At 39.7% G+C, this 25,165-nt stretch overlaps 1 protein-coding gene across 3 annotated transcripts in view; it reads left to right on the top strand.

Annotated features, from left to right (window-relative positions):
• Positions 1 to 25,165, top strand: part of sez6b (seizure related 6 homolog b) — a 233,226-nt gene that overhangs the window by 171,434 nt on the left and 36,627 nt on the right. For all 3 annotated transcript variants that reach the window (XM_026192832.1, XM_026192831.1, XM_026192833.1), the window contains 2 exons: positions 3,500 to 3,689; positions 22,735 to 22,920. In XM_026192832.1, the coding sequence (XP_026048617.1) occupies positions 3,500 to 3,689; positions 22,735 to 22,920 (376 nt within the window). The remainder of the gene's footprint in view (positions 1 to 3,499; positions 3,690 to 22,734; positions 22,921 to 25,165) is intronic.

Below are 25,165 nucleotides of genomic sequence, written 5' to 3'. Positions count from 1 at the left end.
CACCATAGTGCCCCACATCCTTACGGATAAGCTGGGATCTGGGATTCAGCACATCCTTGTGCAGGTGGATTCACAGCTTTTTGACTGCGAGACCACAGTCGGTGAGAATAGGGGATGTGTACTCTCATACCCTTTCACTGAACATAGGGGCCCCCCAGGGATGTGTGCTTAGCCCTCTTCTTTATTCCCTCTACACCGCGGACTGCACGGCCAGATACCCCACTAACTCCATTGTGAAGTTCGCTGACGACACAGTGGTGGTAGGACTCATCTCCGGGAATGACGAGAGGGCCTACCGAAGCGAGGTGGACGGATTAGCAAAGTGGTGTGTGGCAAACCACCTCTCCATGAATATCAGCAAAACAAAGGAGATGGTGATGATTTTAGGAGACAGAGAGGCGAGAAAACTCACACCCCAATTCAGATCAATGGAAACCCTGTGGAGAAAGTCTCTAATTTTAAATACCTCGGTGTTTATATCAACGAGGACCTTAATTGGAACACACATACGGACTTGGGTTTTGCTTTGTTTCTGCTAAATTGCTTTAGTAAAATATCCTGTACTCAAAAAGTCCAAATTGTTGCGATTCCCTTTTTAATCATTTGTGAAACAGCAAAAGTAAAAACCTTTATAATAAACAGATCCTTGGGGGGTATTTTCCAGGCCACTATAAGTTAACCCAGTTAGTTATGCAGAGCACGGATTTGGATGAGAGCTGCTGATAATGGATGTGACTGAAGATTCATGCTTGACTGCAAGGCATCTCTGGCAAGCATGCATTCAGAGCAGGCAGTATCAACATTCGGAGACTGAAAAGCAGTTAGAGCTGGGCGAGTCCTCTTCTCAGCTGTATCCAAGCTCCGTTTGCCTACTGGGTAATAATCACTGGATCAGAGTCCAAGACTTTTTAAACAGAGATCCGGTTCCAGGCCTTTCTGTATTGGGCATTCCTGGTTGAAACTAACAATGTTCCCCCGTAATTGTTTATTGTTGTTGAAGTCAGGTAACTGCAGAGGGAAGTCCATGACGGTCAACAGTAGGGATGCATCTAGAACTGATGCTTATGGTACCATTCAATAGCAAAATTCTGAAAATGCAAGGGTCCTTGTTTGTTAATAATGATTATAATTGATGATTAATTCACAAAAGGTAAAACACAAACAATGCTTCAGGGGAACAATGCTTCTTCAAGGGAAAAATATTTCTTATTTAGTGAAGCAACTTAAAAACCAACATCCACGTTTGTTCAATGAACTCAAAGTGAACGAGATTTATTTCATATTAAAAACAACTAAAGTATTAGTATTAATGTATTATTTTGTTTGTGAAAGCCACTGTGAAATAAAACAATAATAACGGTTATTAATAACAAAAATTTAATTTGTCACTTTTGAGCTTTGATGTCTCCTTAACCCTTTACAGCCGATCGGAGCGGGCACGCTCTGTTTTGCGTAACTATTTTTAAATCCCGGTAGCTCTGCAACCAAGTAAGCTAGCGCAATAATTTTTTTTGCATATGAAACTGGAGGAGTTGTACTTACATCTTATGCCATCAGCTTGTCCTAGGTCACAGTTTCCTTCCACATATAGCTTTGCAAAAACTGCATAAAAATCACTTGCAGCAACAAAAACATGATATTCCAGAAACACGCTTCGCCGATCCATCAGCTGTTTGTAACACTTCCTACGTCCATCAGCGCGAACTATCACATGACCGCATGACCTGCCCGAAACCGGAAGTGACGTCATTTTGCGGAAATGTAGTTTTTTACGATCGGGGCCTTATGAGCTTGTGTTTTACTTGTTATGTGTTTTAAAAAGTTATGTTTGACTTTATGACTTTCTGTGTCGTTTCTGGGATGCTTAAGACTCATATTGCACTGCTGGAAATAGTTTATTTTGATGCATATGCTGTTATTTTGCAAATTTGCACTATAATATTTATTTTCGTTTTTCCTGCAGTATATAAAAATTGGTGTATTTCAAAAATAAAACTATGAAGACACTCAAAATAAATTTCCTGTGGTGGGAAACTAGTTTGTGTAACTTTTTTGTATTTACAGTTTTGAGGGATAAGCCTCTTAAATTTCTCTAACTAGAAATATATGTTAAAAAAACAAAAACGATTTTCAATTTTTTTGTAGTTTATTGCACTTTTTTGCAATTTATGTAATTACTATGCACCTAATGCAGACATATTATTAAAGTTTGGGCTATAATGGTTGTATTGATGTATAGCAACTTGAAATGCTCCCAAAAATGGCTCCACAGCATGTAAAAATATAATATAAGCTCTGGCGAACTTGGTTCTATGGTAGGTCTTAAAGGGTTAAATGCTAATAATTGCTCTGAAGTCAAAGTCATAATAATGCTATAGAGAGCTATTTGAAGCTATGTTTGCTACTGACATTATTTGTATTGACAACATATAGGCAAAAGAAATGGTATATAGGGATTCTAAATATCACTAAGCTGACCTAGGTGGTTAGAACTAAGCTCAACTTATTCATGTCCAGTTATTTACAAATCAGTAACTGTAATCCATTACCTACTCATACATAATGTTTGCGTAATCTAAATAAACTGTTGTGCTGCACTAATCTGACTTTTACTGCACTACAAACATCTTAAACTATGTTTTAAAAAAACAGAGAAAACAAAATGAATATATACAAAATGCAATACTATTCCCTTAAATGTAAATGCTGCCAAGAGAGTGAACTTCCCTGGTGGAGGTTCATGTTTTAAGATTACCTCTTTATTTAACCGTGTAATTAACATTTTTTGTAAAACTGAATTCGATTTCACTAGCCACAGCTAGACCTGATTGCTGCCAGATCTACTAAGATCCCTCAAATAGAACCTGTCTGACAAAGTGAAGTAGGTCAATACACTATCCCATGATCTAAAGAAAGAGATAAGAAACTACATCAACTATCTATAACTTTATTTATAACTATCTAACTTCTGAGGAGTAGCTGGCCTATCAAAATCACACCAAGAGCGCATCAATGACTAATTCAGGAGGTCATAAAAAATACAACAACATCTGAAGAACTGCAGGCCTTACTTGCCTCAGTTAGGGTCACTGTTTATGATCGAACAATAACAACGAGCCTGGGCAAAAATGGCGTCCATGGAAGAGTTCCAAGGCAAAAAACCACTGCTGACCAAAAACAACACAAATTCATTCACATTCACATCTTAAAGATTCTAAAGACTCATAGAAAAATATTCTGCAACTTTTTCTGTGACAAAAGTTGAACTTCTTGGAAAGTTAGCATCCCATTGCATCTTGTATAAAACATAGCATTTCATTTAAAAAAAAACCAAACAAACAAACAAAAAACATCAAAGATGGTGGTGGTATCGGAAACTTAGAAAATTCTCTCTACAGCCAACATTCTCTAGGAAAGTTCACAGAATGACACAGAACGTGGATTTTTCTAGTATTATTTTCATGTGCAAACAATATAATCTGTACTCCTTTTTTGTCAGGTGATGAATGTGAATCTTTCTGAAGGAGACAAAGTGATCTTTGAAGATGTTCTAAACAGCGAGAACACAGTGCTGGCCAACGAGTCCATTCTAATGAGGGGTTTGGTAGTAAGAAGTCACAGCAATCAGATCTCCATCCGCTTCCACAGCATCAATCCTCAGGCTGGAGCAGTCCTTGTCAGATATCAAGGTAAGTCTGAATCACTGAACGTGTTCTTCCTTCACGCTGAAAGTTTAAGCTGAAAAAAAAGTACAAATGACAGTTTCATGCTTGTTGCAAAGCATGAACATAGATTCAGGCACAGCATGCAGCAGTGATGAAGATGTTTCAATCTTGTTTTATGACTTTTTTATGAGGTTGTGCATCGAACACAAATACACACACACACACACACACACACACACACACACACACACACACACACACACACACACACACACATATATATATATACTTGAACTTTTCATTCATTTTCATTTATGTCTCCCATGGAAATAAGCTAACATAACTTAAAAGGAGAGCCACTTTAAAGTAGAGAGTCACTTTTTTACTTTAGCAAAAATCAGTATTTAACACTCAGTTTTGTAATCTTTTTTACCTGAACAAAAATCAAACCTCAACTTTCAAAAACATGTCACACAAAATGTAAAAGTATTACAGCAACTGACTGCCTGAATTGCACTGTGTGCAGCTAAATTTAACAGCTTAAGTACATTTCTTCAGTTCAACAGTATTTTCTTGGCCTCCACTAATAACGCACTGTTGATATTCAAGAAATATTAAAATAAATTATTAAAATATTAAATGCTAAAGACAACATGTACTTTTGAAAATCTGAATAGCAGCTTTGACTAAAACTATAGACTAAAACACTGTCCTGTTCTGTTATTTTTCAGTACCTGCTTGTTTAATATTCATATTCAAAGCAATGACTCAGAAATTTCTTGTAGTACAGTTATTGGGGGAAAAAAATAACACAACAATATACTGTGCACTGATAAAGGGATCCAGACTCTTCTTGATCATTGTATTTTGCATTATATTTTTATGTCTTTAAGTGTCCCCCAGTGTGTAGGAGTCTTGCTAGGGCTATGTATCATTGCTATGTAAAGCTACGTACTTTGCATAGCCTGCATCTGGGGTCTTGCCAATATCATGGTGGAAGCAAGAGAGCCAAAGTAAGAGGGAATTCCTTACAATGTTTTTCAAATGTGAAGCGTAGTTTTGGTCTTCTTTTGCTGCTGGTTTAGTGAATTTTGGTTGGAGGGTGATGAAACCTACAGTTTGGGAATCTGTCAGATGGCTTCTTTCAGCACCTGATATCAGGTGAATGGTGGGAGCCTCGCTTTGTATTTACACCATTTTGCAGAATCTGTTTACCTGCTCTTTAATCATTTGTTATTTTAGCTGTTTGGTGGTTGTTGAAATGGTTCTTACGTTTTTTTATCAGTCGGAAGAAAACTTGAAAATGCAGTTAAAATTAAAAAACGTTTGCCTGTGCTTGTCTTGAAGCATGCTCAATCATCCAAGTAAGGAAATCCCAAAGTGTTGATTCTGTTCATATTGATGTAGCATTTTCAGTGGAAAAAACGTTTCATCACTCATCCGAGTTAGTTCTTTAGTTTAGTTGAATGCAGGTTTCCCCAACCTCATAAGCGGTACATTTGCAAAAGGTCTGAAAATAGCACTACTGGCGAACAATAGGCTGTAAGGTCGGTTTCTTGGTCATTAATATGCAAATTGTGATGACCACTGATCAACAACCACTGATCAAAGACCATTTATCAATGGATCAATGGCCATGAGTACCATTCAGAAAGTTGGAGAATGGCTGCAATCACAGCATTGTAAGATGGTGCCAGATGTACCCTTACCTGCCACAGGTTTCAGGGTTTTCCATTAGGTCATAGTACCTGGTACCAGGTAATAAAAAAGTACCTGGTACCAGGTACTTTTTTAGTACCTGCTCTCCTGGGGTTCCAAGCGTTCCAAGGTACTAAAATGTGACATCGTCAGACTGCATGCCACCAAATGGCTGGTCAGTAGAGTCACTCGATGAGTCATGAGAGTGTCTTATTTATGCCATTTATGAAACCCGACAATAATGGATGGCTACAAAAAACAGCACCGTGTTCCCCGAGTCTGATGAAAAGCCACAGGCCGAGCAGCAGGTATATTCTCTCTCTCTTTTAGAGATAGTGAAATGGTGAAAATTTCTTTTAATGTGTTAAAATGGCCAAACCAATCCACCTCTGACCAACCAAATGGCACAACACAGAAGAGCTACCTCATCAGGCCAGGACTCTGCAGTCTATTTAGTGGCCACTCTTTCAGTGATGAGGATGTACACGTCCTGGACAGGGACTAATAAACATTAGCATCTATAAATGGGAGTTGGGTGAGATGTTATCAGTTTTATTCTGTAGTAGCATCAGTCAACATGAGCAAGAGATTCACAGTCTATAAGGCTATTCAAATATTCGGTCATGAGAGTGATTTGAACTGAGCAAAACTGAAGAGGATGATGTTCAATATGATTGGCTGATTGATTTCAAATCCACTTTGATAGTGTAAAGCGTTATCCCGTAGCCTAGGTGAAATCAAAGTGCAACACAAACATGACTTCCCTGCTCTCAAGGAAAGTACTACTAAATATACTTCCTGATAGAAAAATTTAAATGTGGAATGAAAGGATTGTCTTGGCAGCAGCAAACAGTAGAAACTATATATAGTTTCTACTGTTTCTACTATACATAGTTTCTACTGTTTTTTTTGTTTCTTCAGTTGTATACAATTGAAGAAACAAAAAACGAAAATAGTTTCCAAAACTAAAAATAAATAACTGCAAAGACAACATGCTTCTAATGATGACCTAACTTGATAAACTGAAGCCCTGGCTTCTGTGAAAAAATATTCTGTGAACCAGGACATGTTTTTAGTAAAATTACACCTTGGTGATGTGTTGCTTGAACACTGTTTAAATACTGTTTTGTGCTGATGGTGTTTTTGTCTCTGTTTGCATGTCTGGAGTTTCTGGAGGAGATTGATTTTAAAAGTGTAAATCCAGACTAAACAACTCAAAAACTCCACCTCAAATACTGATAGTCCTTTCCCTCCACTCATTGTTTCATATATTGGTTTATTAAATTCTGTCTTTTTCTCTGAGGCATTCTCTATGCATCTTTGCTCGGTTAGATCAGCAAAGAAAGCTTGAGCTTACTGGCCCACATAGCTCTTTCCAATCCTGTTGAATGGACAGTAATATACCTTAGTACAACATACTATTTGCAGGTTCTTTGAAAATTTTGAAACTTTGAAACCCGACTGGAGGATGTAATTATAAGGATAGATAATGTTGTTTGGAAGGTGTAAAGAAAGGATTTAATGTTAGTGTTAATTCAAAGTGTAGACACTATTTTTTCCACCACTGAGCAAAAACTTTTCACAGAAAAACTCAATTTTGTGCTTTTCCGTTCAAATGGTTCCCTCCCTGTCCTCAGTGTTCGTCAGTAATACTGAAAAAGAGGCTATTGATCAATAAATTAAATGATTTTGGACTGCAGTAGCTCAAGTGATGAGGGAGACCATGTTTTAACTCAGATAGGATTCATCAGATTGAGTTGCTGGGCCCACTTATTGTTCCCAGGCAGAGAAAGGATTGGACAGTTCACGCAGCGCTGGAAGAGGATGACTAACATTTACTGTGAATGTATGGCTGTGTCATAGTTGCTCATGCAAGTGTTCATGTAGTTTTCTAATATTTTATGTTATAGATATAGCATCTTCTTAGAAGTTATAAACACACTTTCAGATTGTAGTAAGTATTACACAACCTAAAGGAAGACAGGCTGTACAATGAATTTTTTGTATAACTCATTTGCCTTGAGGCAGTTGATGTTGTTATTTGGTGGTATATGAATAGAATTCAGTTGGATTGGATTCCCTTGTATGTGATCACATGAATATCTTTAGTATATATAATTCTACAGTTTATAAAAATAATGGATTGCATTTATATAGCGCTTTTCTAGGCACCCAAAGCGCTTTACAATTCCACTATTCATTCACTCTCACATTCACACACTGGTGGAGGCAGCTACGGTTGTAGCCACAGCTGCCCTGGGGCAGACTGACAGAAGTGAGGCTGCCATATCGCGTCATCGGCCCCTCTGGCCATCACCAGTAGGGTAAAGTGTCTTGCCCAAGGACACAACGACCAGAGAGCAGGGGGATTGAACCAGCAACCTTCCGGTTACAGATGAGCTTCCCAACCCCCTGAGCCAAGGTCACCCCTTCTCCCATGTTAACACTGCACAGTGTTTTTCTCTCCAGAGCTGTCTGTACCACTTCCATTTAGACTTCAAATTTCATAGCCTTGTCCCATCCAGCATGACAGGAGTTATGACATTGTGTGAAATTGAATCTCATTATGGAAGGATATTTCCCACCCACACTGTCTTGTCCTGTGCAAGCCTGTCACGCCCATTTATTTTCAGTGAGCTCTGATGAGTGAGCCATAAATGAATCTCCCTTGTAAGTTTCTTCATTGATGTCCAGGCACAGAATAAGATGTATCTATTTTTCATCACTTCATGTAAAATGCAAGACTGCTAATAGACCATTAATCTCTGTTAGCAAAAGGAGATTTCATGGTGCTATAAATAAGAACATATGCAGGGCTGTCAAGAGCAGGACAGTAAACTGAAGGTGTGCAACCTTATTTAACAGACTTAGTCTGGAAACTAGGGCAGTGTCTGTCATAGCAACCCTTACATTTACGCCGTTTTAATTGGTGCGTTCAAATGCTTGACGTATGTACTGTATATTTAACATGAAAATACACTAGCATGTAGTCTGACTGCACTTCTGCAAAGGCCAAAGGATGTATTAAGGTGTTTAGTGACCTAGTAGTATTTTTTTAATAATAGATTTAGGGGACTCTAGGATGACACATTTTTGAAAAACGATAATTAAAATTAAACCAGGAGGCACTGATATCTTGGCATTTTGTCCTAAACTCTAATATCATTCCTGGCTTTGTAAATGTCCACAGTTTTCAGTTCTAGTTACTAAATAAATGTCTATTTCATGACATTTTCCAAAATGGTCAAAAGAAATTTAGTAATATATATCTGAATGAAGAGAATGTGTAAAATTATATTTTTAAGTGCCTCCCATCTGCAGCATTCCTTCGCCTGCTGTTTTAAGATGCTCTTATTGTAATATAGTTGTTAATGAAATGTTGATAATACAGTAAGAGGGCCCAAACTTGTCTAATCTCTCTCTGTCTTCCTCTTTGCCTCTCCCTCACAGATACAATTTCCTCTCAAGGAAGCAGCTATAAATTAGCTTCAGTAGTCATTTGTAGGCAAATTTCATTTGCATTGCCATATCTCACATATACAAGTGAATGTTCAAGTGTAAAATGTTTTAAAGAGAAAATGAAAAACAACAATACTGGTCAGTTGCGCAGGTGTTAAAACAAAAATGTTAATCACAGGTAGCCTTTTGCAGTTGTGTGAATAAATGCACTCACAGTGAGATTCAAAGCTTTGATGCCTGTGAGCCAACTAAGCGTGGGATTCATGTAACTAATCTTTATTTTTGTGCAAATAGACCCTTACTTTGCACTTTGGATGGACTGGTTCTTATATAGTGCTTTTCTGCTCTACTCATGAATTCAAGGCAAGTTAGAAAACATTTGTCATTCACAAAAGCATTTTTTTACACTTGAGTGCTTTCTACCAACATTCACACGTTTTTTATTATCTTGCCCAGTGATATGGCAGACTGGAGCAACCAGGGATCGCGCCACCAGCCTTTCCTTGCTTTTTTTCATGTCCCATACTTTTAACACTTTGCCCAGCGTGAGCAACCCGACAGCTATCTAGTAGCCTATGTCACCATGTTGAGTCTCATGCTCCTCCAAAAGCACAACAAACGGTGTCTGATTCAGTGCTGTTGTCCTAATGAAGTAAGCTATTTTAATTTATATTCAATCATGGCACCTTGTAAATGGCACCTTCTTGCAGCAGATAGTTTTTGTGTTTTTCCTTCATAGATATGGGTTAATCTTGTCTTTCTGAGGCTCTATATCTGTCTGGCTCAGATTATATAAACCATTGGCATAATTTGCCTTTTCCCTTTGTATGATCTTCATGATTTTTTTATTTATCAGTTTTCATGGTTGGGCTTCAGCAGTGGTGTTTTGAAGACCAATGCAGGAACTCAAAAGATGATGTTGTAGATGCATAGCCAAAGTGAAAAATAAACCTCCATCCATCCATCCATCCTCATCCGTTTTATCCGAGGCCGGGTCGCGGGGGCAGCAGCCTAAGCAAAGAGGCCCAGACCTCCCTCTCCCCAGCCACCTCCTCCAGCTTATCCGGGGGAATACCAAGGCGTTCCCAGGCCAGCCGAGAGATATAATCTCTCCAGCGTGTCCTGGGTCTGCCCCGGGGCCTCCTCCCGGTGGGACATGCCTGGAACACCTCACCCAGGAGGCGCCCAGGGGGCATCCTTGTCAGATGCCCGAACCACCTCAGCTGGCTCCTTTCGATGTGGAGCAGCAGCTGCTCTACTCTGAGCCCCTCCCGGATGGCCGAACTTCTCACCCTATCTCTAAGGGAGAGGCCAGCCACCCTTCGGAGGAAGCTCATTTCTGCCGCTTGTATCCGCGATCTCGTTCTTTCGGTCACTACCCACAGCTCGTGGCCATAGGTGAGGGTAGGGACGTAGATCGACCGGTAAATTGAGAGCTTCGCTTTTACACTCAGCTCCCTCTTCACCCATTCACTCATCAAAAATAAACCTTCCATTGATATTTCCTCTGTGAGGAATGTGGAGTCTGATTAATAAGATGGGTTAGCTGTGGGTGCTGGTAAGACATTAGAAGTATGAGGACATGGCTTAACCAGTGCTTGTGAATGGAAGGTGATGCAGTCCTTTTACCATGGAGGAAAGTCTCTATGGACATTCAACTTTTAGCTGTGAGTTTGCAACATGAGCAGTTTACATACTGCAGTCTGCTGATGGAGTCCTAGCATGCAACTGTTGCTGACTTACAGTGTAAAAATCATTATCATTGCTCAAAAATGTAACCAGGTTAGTCTGGATTTTACTCTGTAAACTTTAAAGCAGAATGCAAAGTGTCTGGCAATCCTGAGGATGGTTGACTCGCTTTGTTATTACCTCCTGGGATGCTCATTCAACCTCTGTTAGGATCATGTTCCACTGCAATAGCTGCACCACATGAAGGGTGCCAATGTCCAGATCACCTGGTGGTATCTGACTCTCCAGCCTTTTAAGTTTGTGGTGGTCAATAGGCTGACGGTCGGGGCTGATTTCTTGTCCCGCTCACTGATGGCTCCCCAACCTAAGTTGGTTGGTGGGGTATGTGGCAGGGTGTAGTCTGTGACTCCGCTGCAGAGGAAGGGTGATGCAGTGGATTTTGGGGCAGTGCTGGGGAGGCTGGCAGGGCAGCTGGGATCAGTTACCCAGTTATGCCTTACCTGTTTTAATAGCTAGGACCAGAGAAGAGGAAAAGACCTGAGCCAGAGAGAGATGGTGACACCCCATGTCCAGGGTCCCAGACAGTGTGTGTGTCACACAGAGTTTATTATCATTAAGTGCTGATCCTTCTACCTGCTGAGGTCATTTATATTGGTTATCCTCTTTGCTGTTTACATCCCTCCCATCACTACTATCAGCATTAGGAACAGGCACTCATTGAGCTCTACCAGGGTATCAGTGAACAACAGACAGCACACCCAAATGGATTCATCATCATAGCAGGAGACTTCAGAGTGTCCTCACCAACTGCATCACTGTGTGGTACGGAGGCTGCATGTCCTCCTGCTGGAAGACTGCAAAACATGAATACAACCAGCAAGGTCATCGGTGCCTCTCTACCCTCCCTCATGGGCATTTTCATACCCACAAAATCATCAGCACCCTTACCCTCTCACCCTTCACACTCCCTCTTCAGCCTCCTGCCTTCGGGGAGGAGGTACCGAAGATTCAAGGCTCAGCTCACTAGAACAGCATCAACATCTTCAACTGCTGAACAGCTTCATTCACCAGGCTGCCGGAAGACATAACTCTGTTCACTACCTCCCCCCATCTACCCCCCACCCCTGGACTGTTGCATTCATACCTTCATGCTGCTGACTGTCTTTGGCACTTTACTGCAACCATTTGCACCTCTGTCATGCCTGCGTTATTAATATTAACTACTTCAGTTAGTGAGTGGAGGAGCTGTGTGTCTGACTGCCTGCAGTGCTCCTCTGTGAAGTGTCAGCTGGAGGAGGCAAAGACGGCACAGTTGTTATCAATACGGTTGCAAATGAGTTATTTAATTCAATATTAATTTTTAGCACCAATAAATATCTGAGTATTGAGTTTATGGAAAATCCAATCTTGTACTCCTGCATAGCAACTTTATTGGGACCTTGCAACATTTTTGCATGATCCTACAGCCATTCTGCACCCTGTAATTCACTCACTCGTTGTCACTTTTGATTAGTAAACCGCCCAGTCTCTTTGACCATCAGTTTGGCAGCCTTCTTATCACTAACAAAGCTACCAAACTGATGGTGATTCAAACTTGCTCGGATTAAATTAACAGTTCTGAGAACCATTCTCGTAACATCATCCATTTTAAAGACTTGCAGCACAGTGTGCTCCTGTTTTCCTCAATTTGATGAATAGTAAGATGTCCTAGTTTTACAGAGGGCATTTTTATAAAGTAACAAACTATTTTTCCAGGCCAACCGGTCTTTGAAATGAGTGCAGTATCATTTCCTCTCTATTTTGTATGTCTTCTTCTTTGAGGTCCATGTTTGTGAGTTATACCAAAGAGTCAAGCATCTCTGATTAGTTGCCTTCTTTTTCTGAGGAACCACAGTATACAGGCTTGTATAAAGTGACAATGTAAACTATTAAGATGGCAATGAACCTTGGTGAGAGTAAAATTTAGGTAGCTCTTTTGTATTGTGTTGGCACATGGCATAAAGAAGATCATAGTAGAGAGATCACTTCTTCAGTTAGTTCGCTATTTAGTTACAACACTTTCAGAAAGACCTCTACTATAATAACATGTATCTGTGTAATCTATTATTGGGAAATTAAATGTTTTCAAAAATGATCAGACAAAAGATGGATGTTAAATTTTCAATTTCAGCTATATGTAAGCACAAGATCCAGTTTGTGATTAAAACAGTTAGTGGGATCTTTCACATTTTGAAGGAAGTCAAGTCTATTAGCCTCATTAGCATAATTAAAAATTAAATATCCATATCAACAATTTGGTTAATTTAAAGCACTGACTTACACAACACCTCCAAGTGTATAATACAGTGCATATAGAAAGTATTCAGAGTGCTTTGTGTGTTTAACTTTTTGTCATTTCACAATATTATTTAAAGAAATATTCCCAGCCATTACTCTCAAAATTAGGTGCAGCCTGTTTTAACTGATCGATCATCTGTCAAATATTTCTACAACTTGATTGGAGCCCATGTGTGTTAAAGCTGACTGGACATGATTTGGAAGTATACACATGTCTATATAAGGTCCCATAGTTGACAGTGCATGTCACGTTGTCACATGTCAGCTGTAGCTCAGGACGTAGAGCAGGTCATGTACTAATTGGAAGGGTTGTGGTGTCAGAATCAGAACGCTTTATTAATCCCAAAGGAAATGATGTTTGATCCCGGGGGTCTCCAGCCTGCTTGCCAGATATTCTCAGGCAAGCTATTAACCCCAAGTTGCTCTCTGATGCATTTATCTGAGTGTGAATGTTAGATAGAAAGCACATAAGCAAAGAAAAAACTGCTTGTGTGAATTAGGCAAGTTGTAAAAAGCACTTTGAGTTGTCAGGTAAAGCATATGGTTAAGTAATAACCAGTTTATTTGCCATTTCAGTGCACAGACAAAGCCATGAAATCCAAGGAATCTGATCCAAGAAATTTTTTAGATTTAAATTCTTAATTGTCCCTGACCGCCCAGCATGAGAACCAAAATGCTGGCTGTGGCATGGGCGTCGTTCAGGTCTGATTTAAAGGCTTCTTAGAAAGTTTTCTAAACCTTTCTATCTGGTTTAATCCAAACCATGATTTGAACTTAGAATGAAAAGTTGTCACAATTTTAGAGTCTTTATTGTGAAATTAATACATTTTGCACTATCATTGGGCCATTTAAAAGAAATATTTACAGAAAAGAAACAAACCTTCTTTTTTTTTTTACTGAATCAAAGCAGCTTCCAAAAACACCTTGACTTTGATCATTTGCCTTTATTTCACTGATCTGGAATTTAAATCCAAACAAAATCATTTTTTGACACCCAGCTCATGGTGCGTGACCAACACATTGACTGACATTGTTGTCATGGTTATGACTTCTTTTTTGGCTTTGAACATATAGTGACAATCAACTATAACTGCAATTAAATGTGTTAAATTCGCCAACCGTATTTGTCTTTAGAAAAGGATGAACCTCTTTCATTTGAAAGAAACCGCTGCTTCCTTAGGTCTCTATATTTGTGGAGTAATTTTGCATAATTGCCAACAACTGTATAACTGGTAACTGGGTGACTGAATATTGGGTGGAAGATCCAGCACTCCATACCAGTTTAGGCTAGTTGAAAAGCAATCTTCAGAGTGATCTCTATGTAACATGTCCACATACTGCAGCCTTTTGAGCATAAATGAAATAGATTGGAGGGGTGGTGTGTGGGTGGGTGTTGCAGTTATGTTTGAAGCCCCCTGATTGGCTCACTGACTCTCAGGCAGTGGGGGAATGACTGTGACATAGATTAGACCAGGGGTCAGCAACCTTTCACATCCAAAGAGCCATTTAAACCCGGTTTCCACGCAAACGAAAACTCTGGGAGCCGAAAATACATTTTGCCATCTAAAATGAAGATAACACTGTATATAATGTTTTTTACCTTTATGCTTTGTGTGAACAACTAAGTTGTGTGACATTAGTGATGTTTGTACTTACAGCGTTAACTTGGTTTTAAAGCCGATATATATATATATATATATATGTCCAGTATAAACATGGACATATATATATATATATATATATATATATATATATATATATATATATATATATATATATATATATATATATATATATATATAAAAACACCCAGCACGCCCCTGCGGGCGGTTTATCCTTCAAGCTCGGGTCCTCTACCAGAGGCCTGGGAGCTTGAGGGTCCTGTGCAGTATCTTAGCTGTTCCCAGGACTGCGCTCTTCTGGACAGAGATCTCCGATGTTGTTCCCGGGATCTGCTGGAGCCACTCGCCTAGCTTGGGAGTCACCGCACCTAGTGCTCCGATTACATCGGGGACCACCGTTACCTTCACCCTCCACATCCTCTCAAGCTCTTCTCTGAGCCCTTGGTATTTCTCCAGCTTCTCGTGTTCCTTCTTCCTGAAATTGCTGTCATTCGGAACCGCTACATGACAGCAATATCAGGAAGAAGCTCTTCTGGATATATATATATGCGCTCTTCTGGATATATATATATATATATATATATATATATATATGTCCATGTTTCAAAACTCAGTCATCCCCCCCCCCCACAATCCCACATGCATTCTACCCTTTAGGGCTAAGCCCCGGGTGTATCAAATGTCTGCCTCCGCCTCTGCAGCCGGCTGTATACAGCAATCGTGTGTAAAAAGTGGTCAATAAGGAGATGCTGAAAAGCATTTTCATGCAAACATCGTCGGGTCTGCCGTGATATGTTTACAATGGAACTTCTGCTCCTGAACCTCATCTTTACGCAGGACTGTAAGCTGTCATCTGTGAGGCGTGAGCGGTGTTTGTTTTTAATACAGTTCATGGTGGAGAACAGCTGGTGACATAATGTGGATCCGAAGGTCCATAACTGGCCTACCTGGAGTTGAAAGTCTCGATAAATGCACGGCATTTCGTACACCGACTTCCATGAGTGTAACGCTTATTTTGAGCGATGAAAAAATTAAAGAATATAATTGTATTTTTATATTTCAATATCACAATCATCTTCCAATTTAGAACTACAAGTTAAAAAAGAACTAACATAAATAAAATACACTTAAGCTAAATACTTCTAATTTATTTTCACAAACCACGCGGAGCCGCACTATAAGGACTAAAGAGCCGCATGCGTCTCCGGAGCCGCAGGTTGCCGACCCCTGGATTAGACCCAAGTGTGCCAGCAATTTGTTTCTCCCCTTGTTCTTTTCCATTCAGCTCAGCCTGCATCATCTGTGGCCCTCTGATTTATGTATGATTTCTATGTGGGTGTTTCCGTGTCTTCATCAACTCTTCCTGCTGGCTATTTATCATAGTTGATCGCCTCTTGAGGGTGAAGAAAAGAGGGAAGCAGCTCTTGTAGATTTTTCTCAGAGCAGATACTGTAGGTCTTCTCCATGTTTCTCTTTGTTTTTCTCTGCTGCTCTCTCTGTCAAGGCACAGACTTTTCTCCCAGTGGATCTCTGTGAAATTAGGACAGCACAGACAATGTCTGGAATACTGTTAGAACACTTATGAAGAAAGTCTTTGTGTTTTATACTAGCTCTGATATATTTATACTAGCTCTTGGTGGCTCCTTCTTGAATATATTGAAATTCCTTGTCACTGTTGATACGATTTTTTTTTATATCAGACAGAAATTATGCCAGTCCTGTATTTCAAATCAAGTCTGGGGCCTTTCTGAATGGGGTTAGCGTGTTCTCTCCAGGTACTTCGGCTTCCTCCCACAGTCCAAAGATTCAATTAAAATTCAGTAAAATTTTATTTATATAGCACCAAATCACAATAACCGTTGCCCCAAGGCACTTTATATTATAAGGTAAATACCCTACAATAAACCAGAGAGATGGATGATACACAAAGATGAATGAAGTTAGGTTAACTAGTGATTGTATTCATACCACAGATATGAATATGTCTATCTCTATATGCTAGCCCTGGAATAGATTAGCAGCCTCTTCAGGCTGTACCCCGCCTTTTGCTCTATGACTGTCATAATCCTGCACTGGTTTGCCTTTTGGCACTGGTTTTCAAATAGTCCGCTCTGTTTAATGTTGCCAGCCACTTTGTGCTGTAATCAAGATTCTCTATCCAACAAAGCTTCGGTTGATGTCAGGGCAGAACAGAACAAATAAATACCCTTATTGTCGAGAAAGGTGAGATCGAAAGAAATTGAAGTACCCTTGGCTTACCTCTCATTACATTGGTGAGAGGGTAAGAGGTCTTAACATCCAGTCTTTTATGTTAAAACTGACACAGACTGCTAACAACATTTATCTATATTCACATTTGGCTAATAGTAAATCTAAATCTATTATCTTAATTTTAATGAAAGAAAAAGAGGTCATGCTTTTGAAATCCAGTGCCTCCAGCTGTGTTCCTGCCTTTGACCTTTCTTATTTGGCCCTGCATGAAAAATCCAGCATCCAGCAAACTGAAACTCTTCAAATAAACCAGTCCTCTGCAGATGATCAGTTAGCTGTTTTACAAGCACTAGCAAGGTGAACCAATGTATGCCAGTCCATTTACCGATTTCACAGTTGCTACTGAGTGTAAATTTTGAGAAAGTATTTTGGCAGTAACAGTTAGCTATTAATTAATTAACATTTGTGACTCGATCCTTGTCTGTTCCAGTCTGGATGCCAAGGTATCCTCGGGCAAGGGACTGAAGTGATGAGTTCATTGAAGTGTGAATGTTATATAGAAGACTTAGACATAGAAGAAAAGTGCTATTGTGAGTGGATGAATACAGCAAGGTATGTAAGCAAAGAAGGCACTATATTAGAACCAGCCTTTTTAGTCTACTTGTCAAAATGGAAAGTGTCCGGGAAACACAGTCAGAAAAATGAGGGATTAAGTTACTGCTAATACAAACAGAACAGTGCCTGCTGCTTTAGATTCACATTGAATCCATTGTTTTGGGAAATAAACTTTTCACAAAATATACAATGTGATTCTCAATGAGCTTTGCATTTTGTGCTAATGTTTGTATAAAGTGCATCTAGAAAGAAAAATGTTTGTGATTCCTTCATTGTGTCATGCTGTTGGGAGACAGCATGACACAATAGAGTGTGGAAAATAGGAAACTCTCATGGAGTGAAATCTGCAGCATGGAGTCTAATAGACTAAGTTTCATCATCCGAGCGACATACAATCTGCTACCTTCCCCAATAAATCTGCAGCTGTGGTTTGGAAAGGACCCATCCTACCCCCTGTGTACAGTCCCAGCAACACTCAAGCACATCTTGGTTGGTTGTAGGACTAGCCGTACTCAGGGCAGATACACATGGAGACACAACCAGGTTCCCGGGTGTCTAGCCGAGAAAGTTGAGTGCAAAAGAAAATCCATCATCACTCAACCTTTCATGAACCAAGAGGAGCGTCAGTTTTCATCAACATTTGTCCGGGAAGGAGACAAGCCGAGGACAATCCCCTCAACCCCAGACTTGGGCCCGCTGAAGGTTGCCAGGGATTGGCAGATGCAAGTGGACTTGGATCAGAGGCCAATTTTTCCCACAGAGATCGTAACAACAACTTTGCGACCAGACCTCGTCCTTTAGTCTAACTCCCAAAAACTTGCGTACGACCGGGCGCCCCCCGTCTGGCTCTCCTCTCTCCTATCTTGTCCCTTTTGTCTTACTTCTCTCTATCACCTTTTCTATCCCTTTGAAGAATTTAGGCTCCATTAATGGTAAAGAGGTAAGTATTATTTCTCAGTTGCAGTGAATAGATAGAAAATAAACTGTAGGAAACTAAACAGAAGAAAGAAGAAGAGAAATAACAAGTTAACATAAACCAGTGGCACACTCCAGGGCCTGATCAACCCTGGCAGGGCCTCCTTGGATGAGGGTGTCTAGTGATAACGGCCGAAACACCCGATGAATCAAAGGTCCACTACTGACGATGTGTCCCAAATTTTAAAATGATAATCCAGATCAGATCTCTAATCCCTAAACCTAACCAAGGAAGGAAAATGGCAGATTAGCCTGGGTAAAAGACCGAAAGTTGAGGCACACAATGGTGCGTGCTGCTGACAAAGTTTCTGGGCTGCCTTTCCTCATAACAGCCATCCGTCAAGAGTCTCTCCATCTAAAGCAATGCATTATCAGGGACTGTAACCTCTAGTCCTTCTTACTGAATCTGATCAAATTACTCACACAATGATGGGATAGGTAAATAATTGCCAAAATTGATTAAAATAAAGAAATAAACTGAATTTGCTATATCAGCTGAGATTATTTCTTTAATGACGTGTTTGAACACTGAAGCCTAACTGGGTGGCCACTAAGTGCAAATGACCAATACATAAGGAACTTTAGTTTTAGATGTTATAGTTAACAGACCGAGGTAATTGTGGTTATTCTAAAAATAGAGAAAGATGCATCAGTCCAACCTAGTTTATATTATATTTGGCTTTAAGCTCTAGTACTCCTGCATATTCATTGCCAGAAGTGGCTCTTATGCCACACCACCAAAACACCACACCACTGCAAGATTTGTTTTTCTGGACATCTGAATTAATCAAAGTGATTCTGGTGTTTTGTTTTTTGTTTTGTTTTTGTTTTCTTTTTTGATATCCAGATTAAGGCTTAATGGTTGGCCTTGTGAAATACGACATAATTTGGATGTTGCTAACTGTGTTTTGTTTGCTTGAAATAATGTGTAGAGAATAACTGCCAGTTTCCATTATTATTGAATAGCAATGCCCACCGACTCTGTATCTGTGAGAGCCTAGCTATTCCATAGCAAAGCCAGAAAAAGAGCTGCAACATACATTAATCTTTGTAGAGCTTGTCATCTCCTTCCAGTAATATGAGGGCAATGGTCAGCAGAAATAAATCCTCTGAGGGAGCAAATGAGATTAGAGACTAAGTTTGAGCTGAGCTGGGTCATTTCACATCAAAGCCATATCAGAAGCTCAAAATAAATGAATTCAATTTACATTCGCTTGCTACAGTGGAACATTAAACATCTGAAATTATTGCTCTTCTCTCGTGATCTACACTGTGGCCATAAGGCCTGATTAGATACAGCAAAGGCTAACATTTTTTCACAGCAGTTGTACATATTTGGCTTCTAGCCAGTCCAGGGCTCATAACTTGGTTTAGCAGCTCAAACAGTAATACCTCCTACTTACGTATATGTGTACATATGTGCTCTCTCACGCGCGCACACACACACACACACACACACACACACACACACACACACACACACACACACACACACACACACACACACACACACACACACACATATATACATAGTGAAAACACAAGATTAAAGCTGAACTATTTTTACATTGCCACTGCACTTTCATCTTTTATTTTACCATTCATCCCCATGTAGATCTGCTACATTTTACATGAAAGAAAAATAAAAGCTGAGCATATCAGTAAAGTTTCATTAAAGTCAAAACATGATAAATGGCCATAAATTCTGGAAAGACACAGCAAAATGATGTAGCACATAGCAGCCTCGGGGACAATTTGTCTCTGTGAAAGCTCCCTGCTAACACCAGTGTTATGATGCCACAGTGCTACCATGATGGCTCCTTTATCTCTTTTCTCATCTCCCATGAGCCTTTCAGTTCTTTAGTTTTTTGGTTGGCCTAGGTTTTAACAGCTACAGCTGACCATGCTAATGACCAGCTCAGGGAGTGAGAGGACACGACTTAAGCAGCTGCGTTTTAGCTCAAACAAGAAATACTATAAAGACCAATGCAGCACTCATTTCTATTTTTGTGAGCCACTATAGAGCTGGGCAACATCCCTCTGCACTAACAGAGTACTAGAAGCAGCTGGGGTTATAGGTTGTCATTTATTGGCCTATTTAATCTCCCTACATATTTCCTCACCTGAGGCACAGTGCTGCTCTCAACAGACAGAATCAATAACAGAGCTACTCTACACCATCGAGGGGTAACAATAAAACTAGCACAATTACAGTAAGATGGATCAGAATCTTTAGCAGTAGTATATTATTTATATGTTTGGATGAATTCCAGGAGGCTGTAGGAAGACAAGTCAGTGGGCTATAAAGAAACTTGTTAGTTCACTGGTCACCTGAGAGGCACTCTGGACATGTTTCCGAGCATTTTGCAATGATGTGATAGTTCTTTGTAGAAATTAATGTAAATGCCAGCACAAAGTTCTAGTGGGTGGGAGTCACAGGAGGATACGGCACTGTAGTGTTTCATTGTTTTGTACTATTTCGGGTTTATTTACCTCTGTTTATACCAGTGGAATAATTGAAAAGATAGGAAGTTAGCGCCAGTGGGGTTTTTCTTCTCTTTTTACTTGCACAAAATCAGCTTTCATCAGCTTTTCGCAACTTTTTTACAGCATGAGAATCTATGCAGACAAGTATAATGTGAATATTTGAACATAGTTCAAGAATTTCAGTCAGCAAGCTAACTGAAATGCAAATGAGTTATTATGGGGTTTCAGTAAGAGAATGCTGCTGCTATAAACAAATCTGATTGTATATTGCTTAAAGAAGTGTTTGAGAAAATGTAGCAGCTTAACCAAAACACCCACTTTAAAAACAATTCTCAGTTGTTAGTCAGATATCTGGACATTTGCCTCACATTAGTGTAAGTTTGCTTATTGTTTTTCTTATCTTCTTGTGGCCGCTGACAGTGGACTCGTCGCAGTGCTTGTCCTTCTTGACCTCAGCATTCATCAATGTTGACCGTAAACTTTTATTAGGAAGATTACAGCATGTCGTAGGTATTAAAGGTACTGCTCCGCATGGTTTGAATGACATCTGTCATGTTAATGGGGATTCTTCTTTATGCTTCCCCTATGCAGTATCGCCACTGTGTAGATGATAGCCACCTTTCTCTTTTCATGATGACCTCAAATTTTCAGCTTCTAAATTCAGATAAAACTGAGTTAATCATACTTGGCCCTAAAAATATTAGAAATATGACGTCTAACCAGATAATCACTCTGGACTGCATTACCTTGGCCTCCAGCGACTGACTAGGACATGTCCTTCAGTGTGCATATTAAACAAATATGGAAAACTACTTTCTTGCATTTGTGCAACATCTCTAAAATTAAAAATATCCTGTCTCAGAGTGATGCTGAAAAACTAGTTCATTCATTCACTATTTCTAGTCTGGATTATTATAATTCATTATTGTCTGGTTGCCCTAAAAGCTTCCGGAAAAGCCTTCAGTTCATCCAAAATAAATAAGTAAAGTGCTATACGAATGCAGGCCATTTACCAAAATGCTGTAGCAAGAGAGAGCAGATTCTCCCAAAAACATCCTCTCAAACAAACATTCTCCCATATCCTTATATACAATTATTTGAATTATCAGGCCCCATCTTATTATAAAGACCTCATAGACACAAAAAACCCAAATAGAGCACTTCGCTCTCAGACTGCTGGGTTACTTAGAGTAATTAAATGTAGAACATGTGGGAGAGGCTTCAGCTTTCAGGCCTCTCTTCTGTGGAACCAGATCCTGCTTCGATTTGGGAGACTGACTCTCTCTGAACTTTTAAGATTAGACTTAAAACTTTCCTTTCTGACAAAACTTAAAGTTAGGACTGGATCAGGTGACCATGAATCCCCTCTTAGTTATGCTGCAGTAAACGTAGTGTGTTGGGGGCTTCCCATGATATGCTCAGCATTTCTCCTTCTCTCACCCCTTGTCACTCACCATGTGTTTATCCATCTCTGCATTTAATTATGAGTTATTATTAATCTCTGGCTCGCCTCCACAACATGTCTCCTGACCTCTCTCCCTCCCCTCGCCCTAGCCCAGATGGCTGCTCCTCCCTGAGGCTGATTTTGCCAGAAATTTCTTCCTGTTTAAAGGGAGTTTTTCCCTCCCACATTTGCTCAAGTGCTTGCTGATAGGGGTTGTCTAATATTTGTGGTTTTATCTGTATTATTGCAGAGACAAAAAAACAAACAAAACCAAGACCATATAACTGAGGGTGTGAAAACGTTTTGAAAGGTGTTAAGTGGGTTATGTGTTATAGGTTAGAGATTAATGGTGGCTTTGGAGCAGATTCTTTTATAATGCTTGCACCACTGTCAGGAAACACTAGTCTAAATTTCTGAAACTAAATGTCATGTCTTGCTGAAATTTCACATTTTACACCTTAATTTCAGTCTCCTTTTGTGTATTTTCCGCTGTCTCTCTGCTTCCCTGACTCTTTCACCTCTTTCTCTCCAGCCTTCATGTTGAGCTGTGTCTTCCCCAAGCAGCCTCTCTATGGTGATGTATCAGTGAGCAGTCTCCACTCTGGAGGGCAGGCTTTCTTCTCCTGTTTGACGGGCTACAAGCTGCAAGGTTCCTCTGTGTTGACCTGCCGCAATTCTAGCACACCCTACTGGAGTGGGAAGGAACCAAAGTGCCTAGGTAACGTTTCCCAGACGAAACTCTTCGACTAGCCACAGCTGAAGACGGAAATTATACACATAACCTAATTAATTATACAGGCAATATTTTAGTTACAAAGGTTTTTTTTTATAAGTATTTCATAGCATTTACACATTAACAAAAGTGCAAAATTATTGTTTTTATGCATTCTATTTACATTTAATTGTATCAATAATAATAATGCATTTATATAGTGCTTTTCGGGACCCCTCAAAGCGCTTTACAATTCCACTATTCATTCATTCATTCATTCACACACTGGTGGAGGCAGCTACAGTTGTAGCCACAGCTGCCCTGGGACAGACTGACAGAGGCGAGGCTGCCATATCGCACCATCGGCCCCTCTGGTCATCACCAGTAGGCGGTAGGTGAAGTGTCTTGCCCAAGGACACAACGACCGAGACTGTCCGAGCCGGGGCTCGAACCGGCAACCTTCTGGTTACAAGACAAGCTGCCAACTCTTTGAGCCACGATCGCCCCAAGTCTCAGTCTAAGTTAGTCAGAGAAAGTAATTAATAGAAGTATTGCATATGCGTTTCGAGTGGGTGGGATAGCATACAGGAACATACATACATGCCATCTATGGCCTGGAAGTTCCAGGGTCAAAATGGGATACACCGAGTGGTGGACAAGCAGAAGAAGAGGTTGTGATAGACAGTGTTGATCAAGTTACTTGAAAAAAGTAATCGGTAACTAATTACTGATTACTTCCCCAAAAAAGTAATCCCGTTACTTTAGTGATTACTTATTTTCAAAAGTAATTAATTACTTAGTTACTTAGTTACTTTTTAAAAACACGATTTACAACCTGAATAGGTGATAAAGCCATAGATCTTTCAGCCCAATTCTACTTTTTCTGCATAATCCATCATACAAAATGTAATCAAATGGAAAAGTCTCTTTTTTTAAACTTGTTTTATCAGTTTTGATCTTTTAACTTTATGCATCAAGCAAAAATGTAATTATATGCAACAGTCTCTGACTTGAATAAATTAGTTTAACATTTAAATCTATTTTCTGCACATTCCAGCACATAAAATAAAATATTTTTTGTGTTTACACTCAGTCTTTCAAATAGATGCAAGTAAAACACAGCAGAAAATAAATAAAGTCAAAGACTCAGCGGTCCTGCTACTCTATTTTCACCTGTAAAGCAGGAGTGGGGTAGGCGGAGGTTTACGCTGGTGCAGGTGTGCCGCGGTCAGTGGAAGAATCCGCGAGTTTCTCTGTGAGTTTCCCATTATGTCCTTGCGCACTTGGTGCTTGCTTGGAAGTTTAGGTTTTGTCACTGTAAAAAGAATGTTTTTGTCACTTTTTATGGAATCAAACTCAAAGTAAGGTCAGTACTTCCACGCTTTAAACGCTGCACGCTCATACTCTCTCCCACATTCGATATGTGATCCATTGTTGATCTGCACACAGCTGTTGTCACTAACAGCGCACTTGCTTACGTCACTGTCATGAGACATTCTCGCAAAAAATCACGGTTTTAGTAACGCAGTAACGCAGCGTTCCTACGGGAAAGTAACGGTAATCTAATTACCGTTTTTGCAATAGTAATCCCTTACTTTACTCGTTACTTGAAAAAAGTAATCAGTAACGCGTTACTGCCCATCTCTGGTGATAGATGTGGAAATAGTAACTGATAGCAACATCAGGAAGAAAGGACACATGAAGCTTGAGAAGGGCTGAGAGGTAACTGGAAAAGATGTGGAAGGTAAAGGCATCAGTGGTCTCCATGGTAATCAGAACACTCAGGCCTGTGACCTCCAAACTGGGCGAGTCTTGCCAGCAGATTTCAGGAAGGACAGAACAGCACGGTCTTAGGAACAGCTTGACGATCTAAATTCTTGATTACAGCTTGAATATTAACAAAAGCTATTTTCTCACCTACATGCAGTTGTATCAAGTCGTGTATCTACTGTTGATAGGTTCATTTCTTGGTAGAAGGTAGTTTTAATTGAAAACTACTGACAGTGTGAATTACTCAGACAGACAGCAATTAAATGGTTTTCCTACAGAATTATTTTACATAATAATAATTGATGCTATTCACATTTCTTACATTTCTTGTGCATTGTAAAATGTACAAGTGTATTTAGACAGTTGTATTCTTTATGTAGTCACCTCCAGTTTGCATTGTTTCTTCTTTGGCTGCTGTTAGCACAACCCAAAAGGCTTTATTTCATCCAGACATTCACATTATTTTTCTGCAACGGAAATT

Source organism: Astatotilapia calliptera, chromosome 14, assembly GCF_900246225.1.
Source record: "Astatotilapia calliptera chromosome 14, fAstCal1.2, whole genome shotgun sequence".
NCBI lineage: Eukaryota > Metazoa > Chordata > Actinopteri > Cichliformes > Cichlidae > Astatotilapia > Astatotilapia calliptera.
The sequence above is the reverse complement of the archived record's forward strand: the minus strand, read 5'-3'. Positions and strand labels throughout refer to the sequence as shown.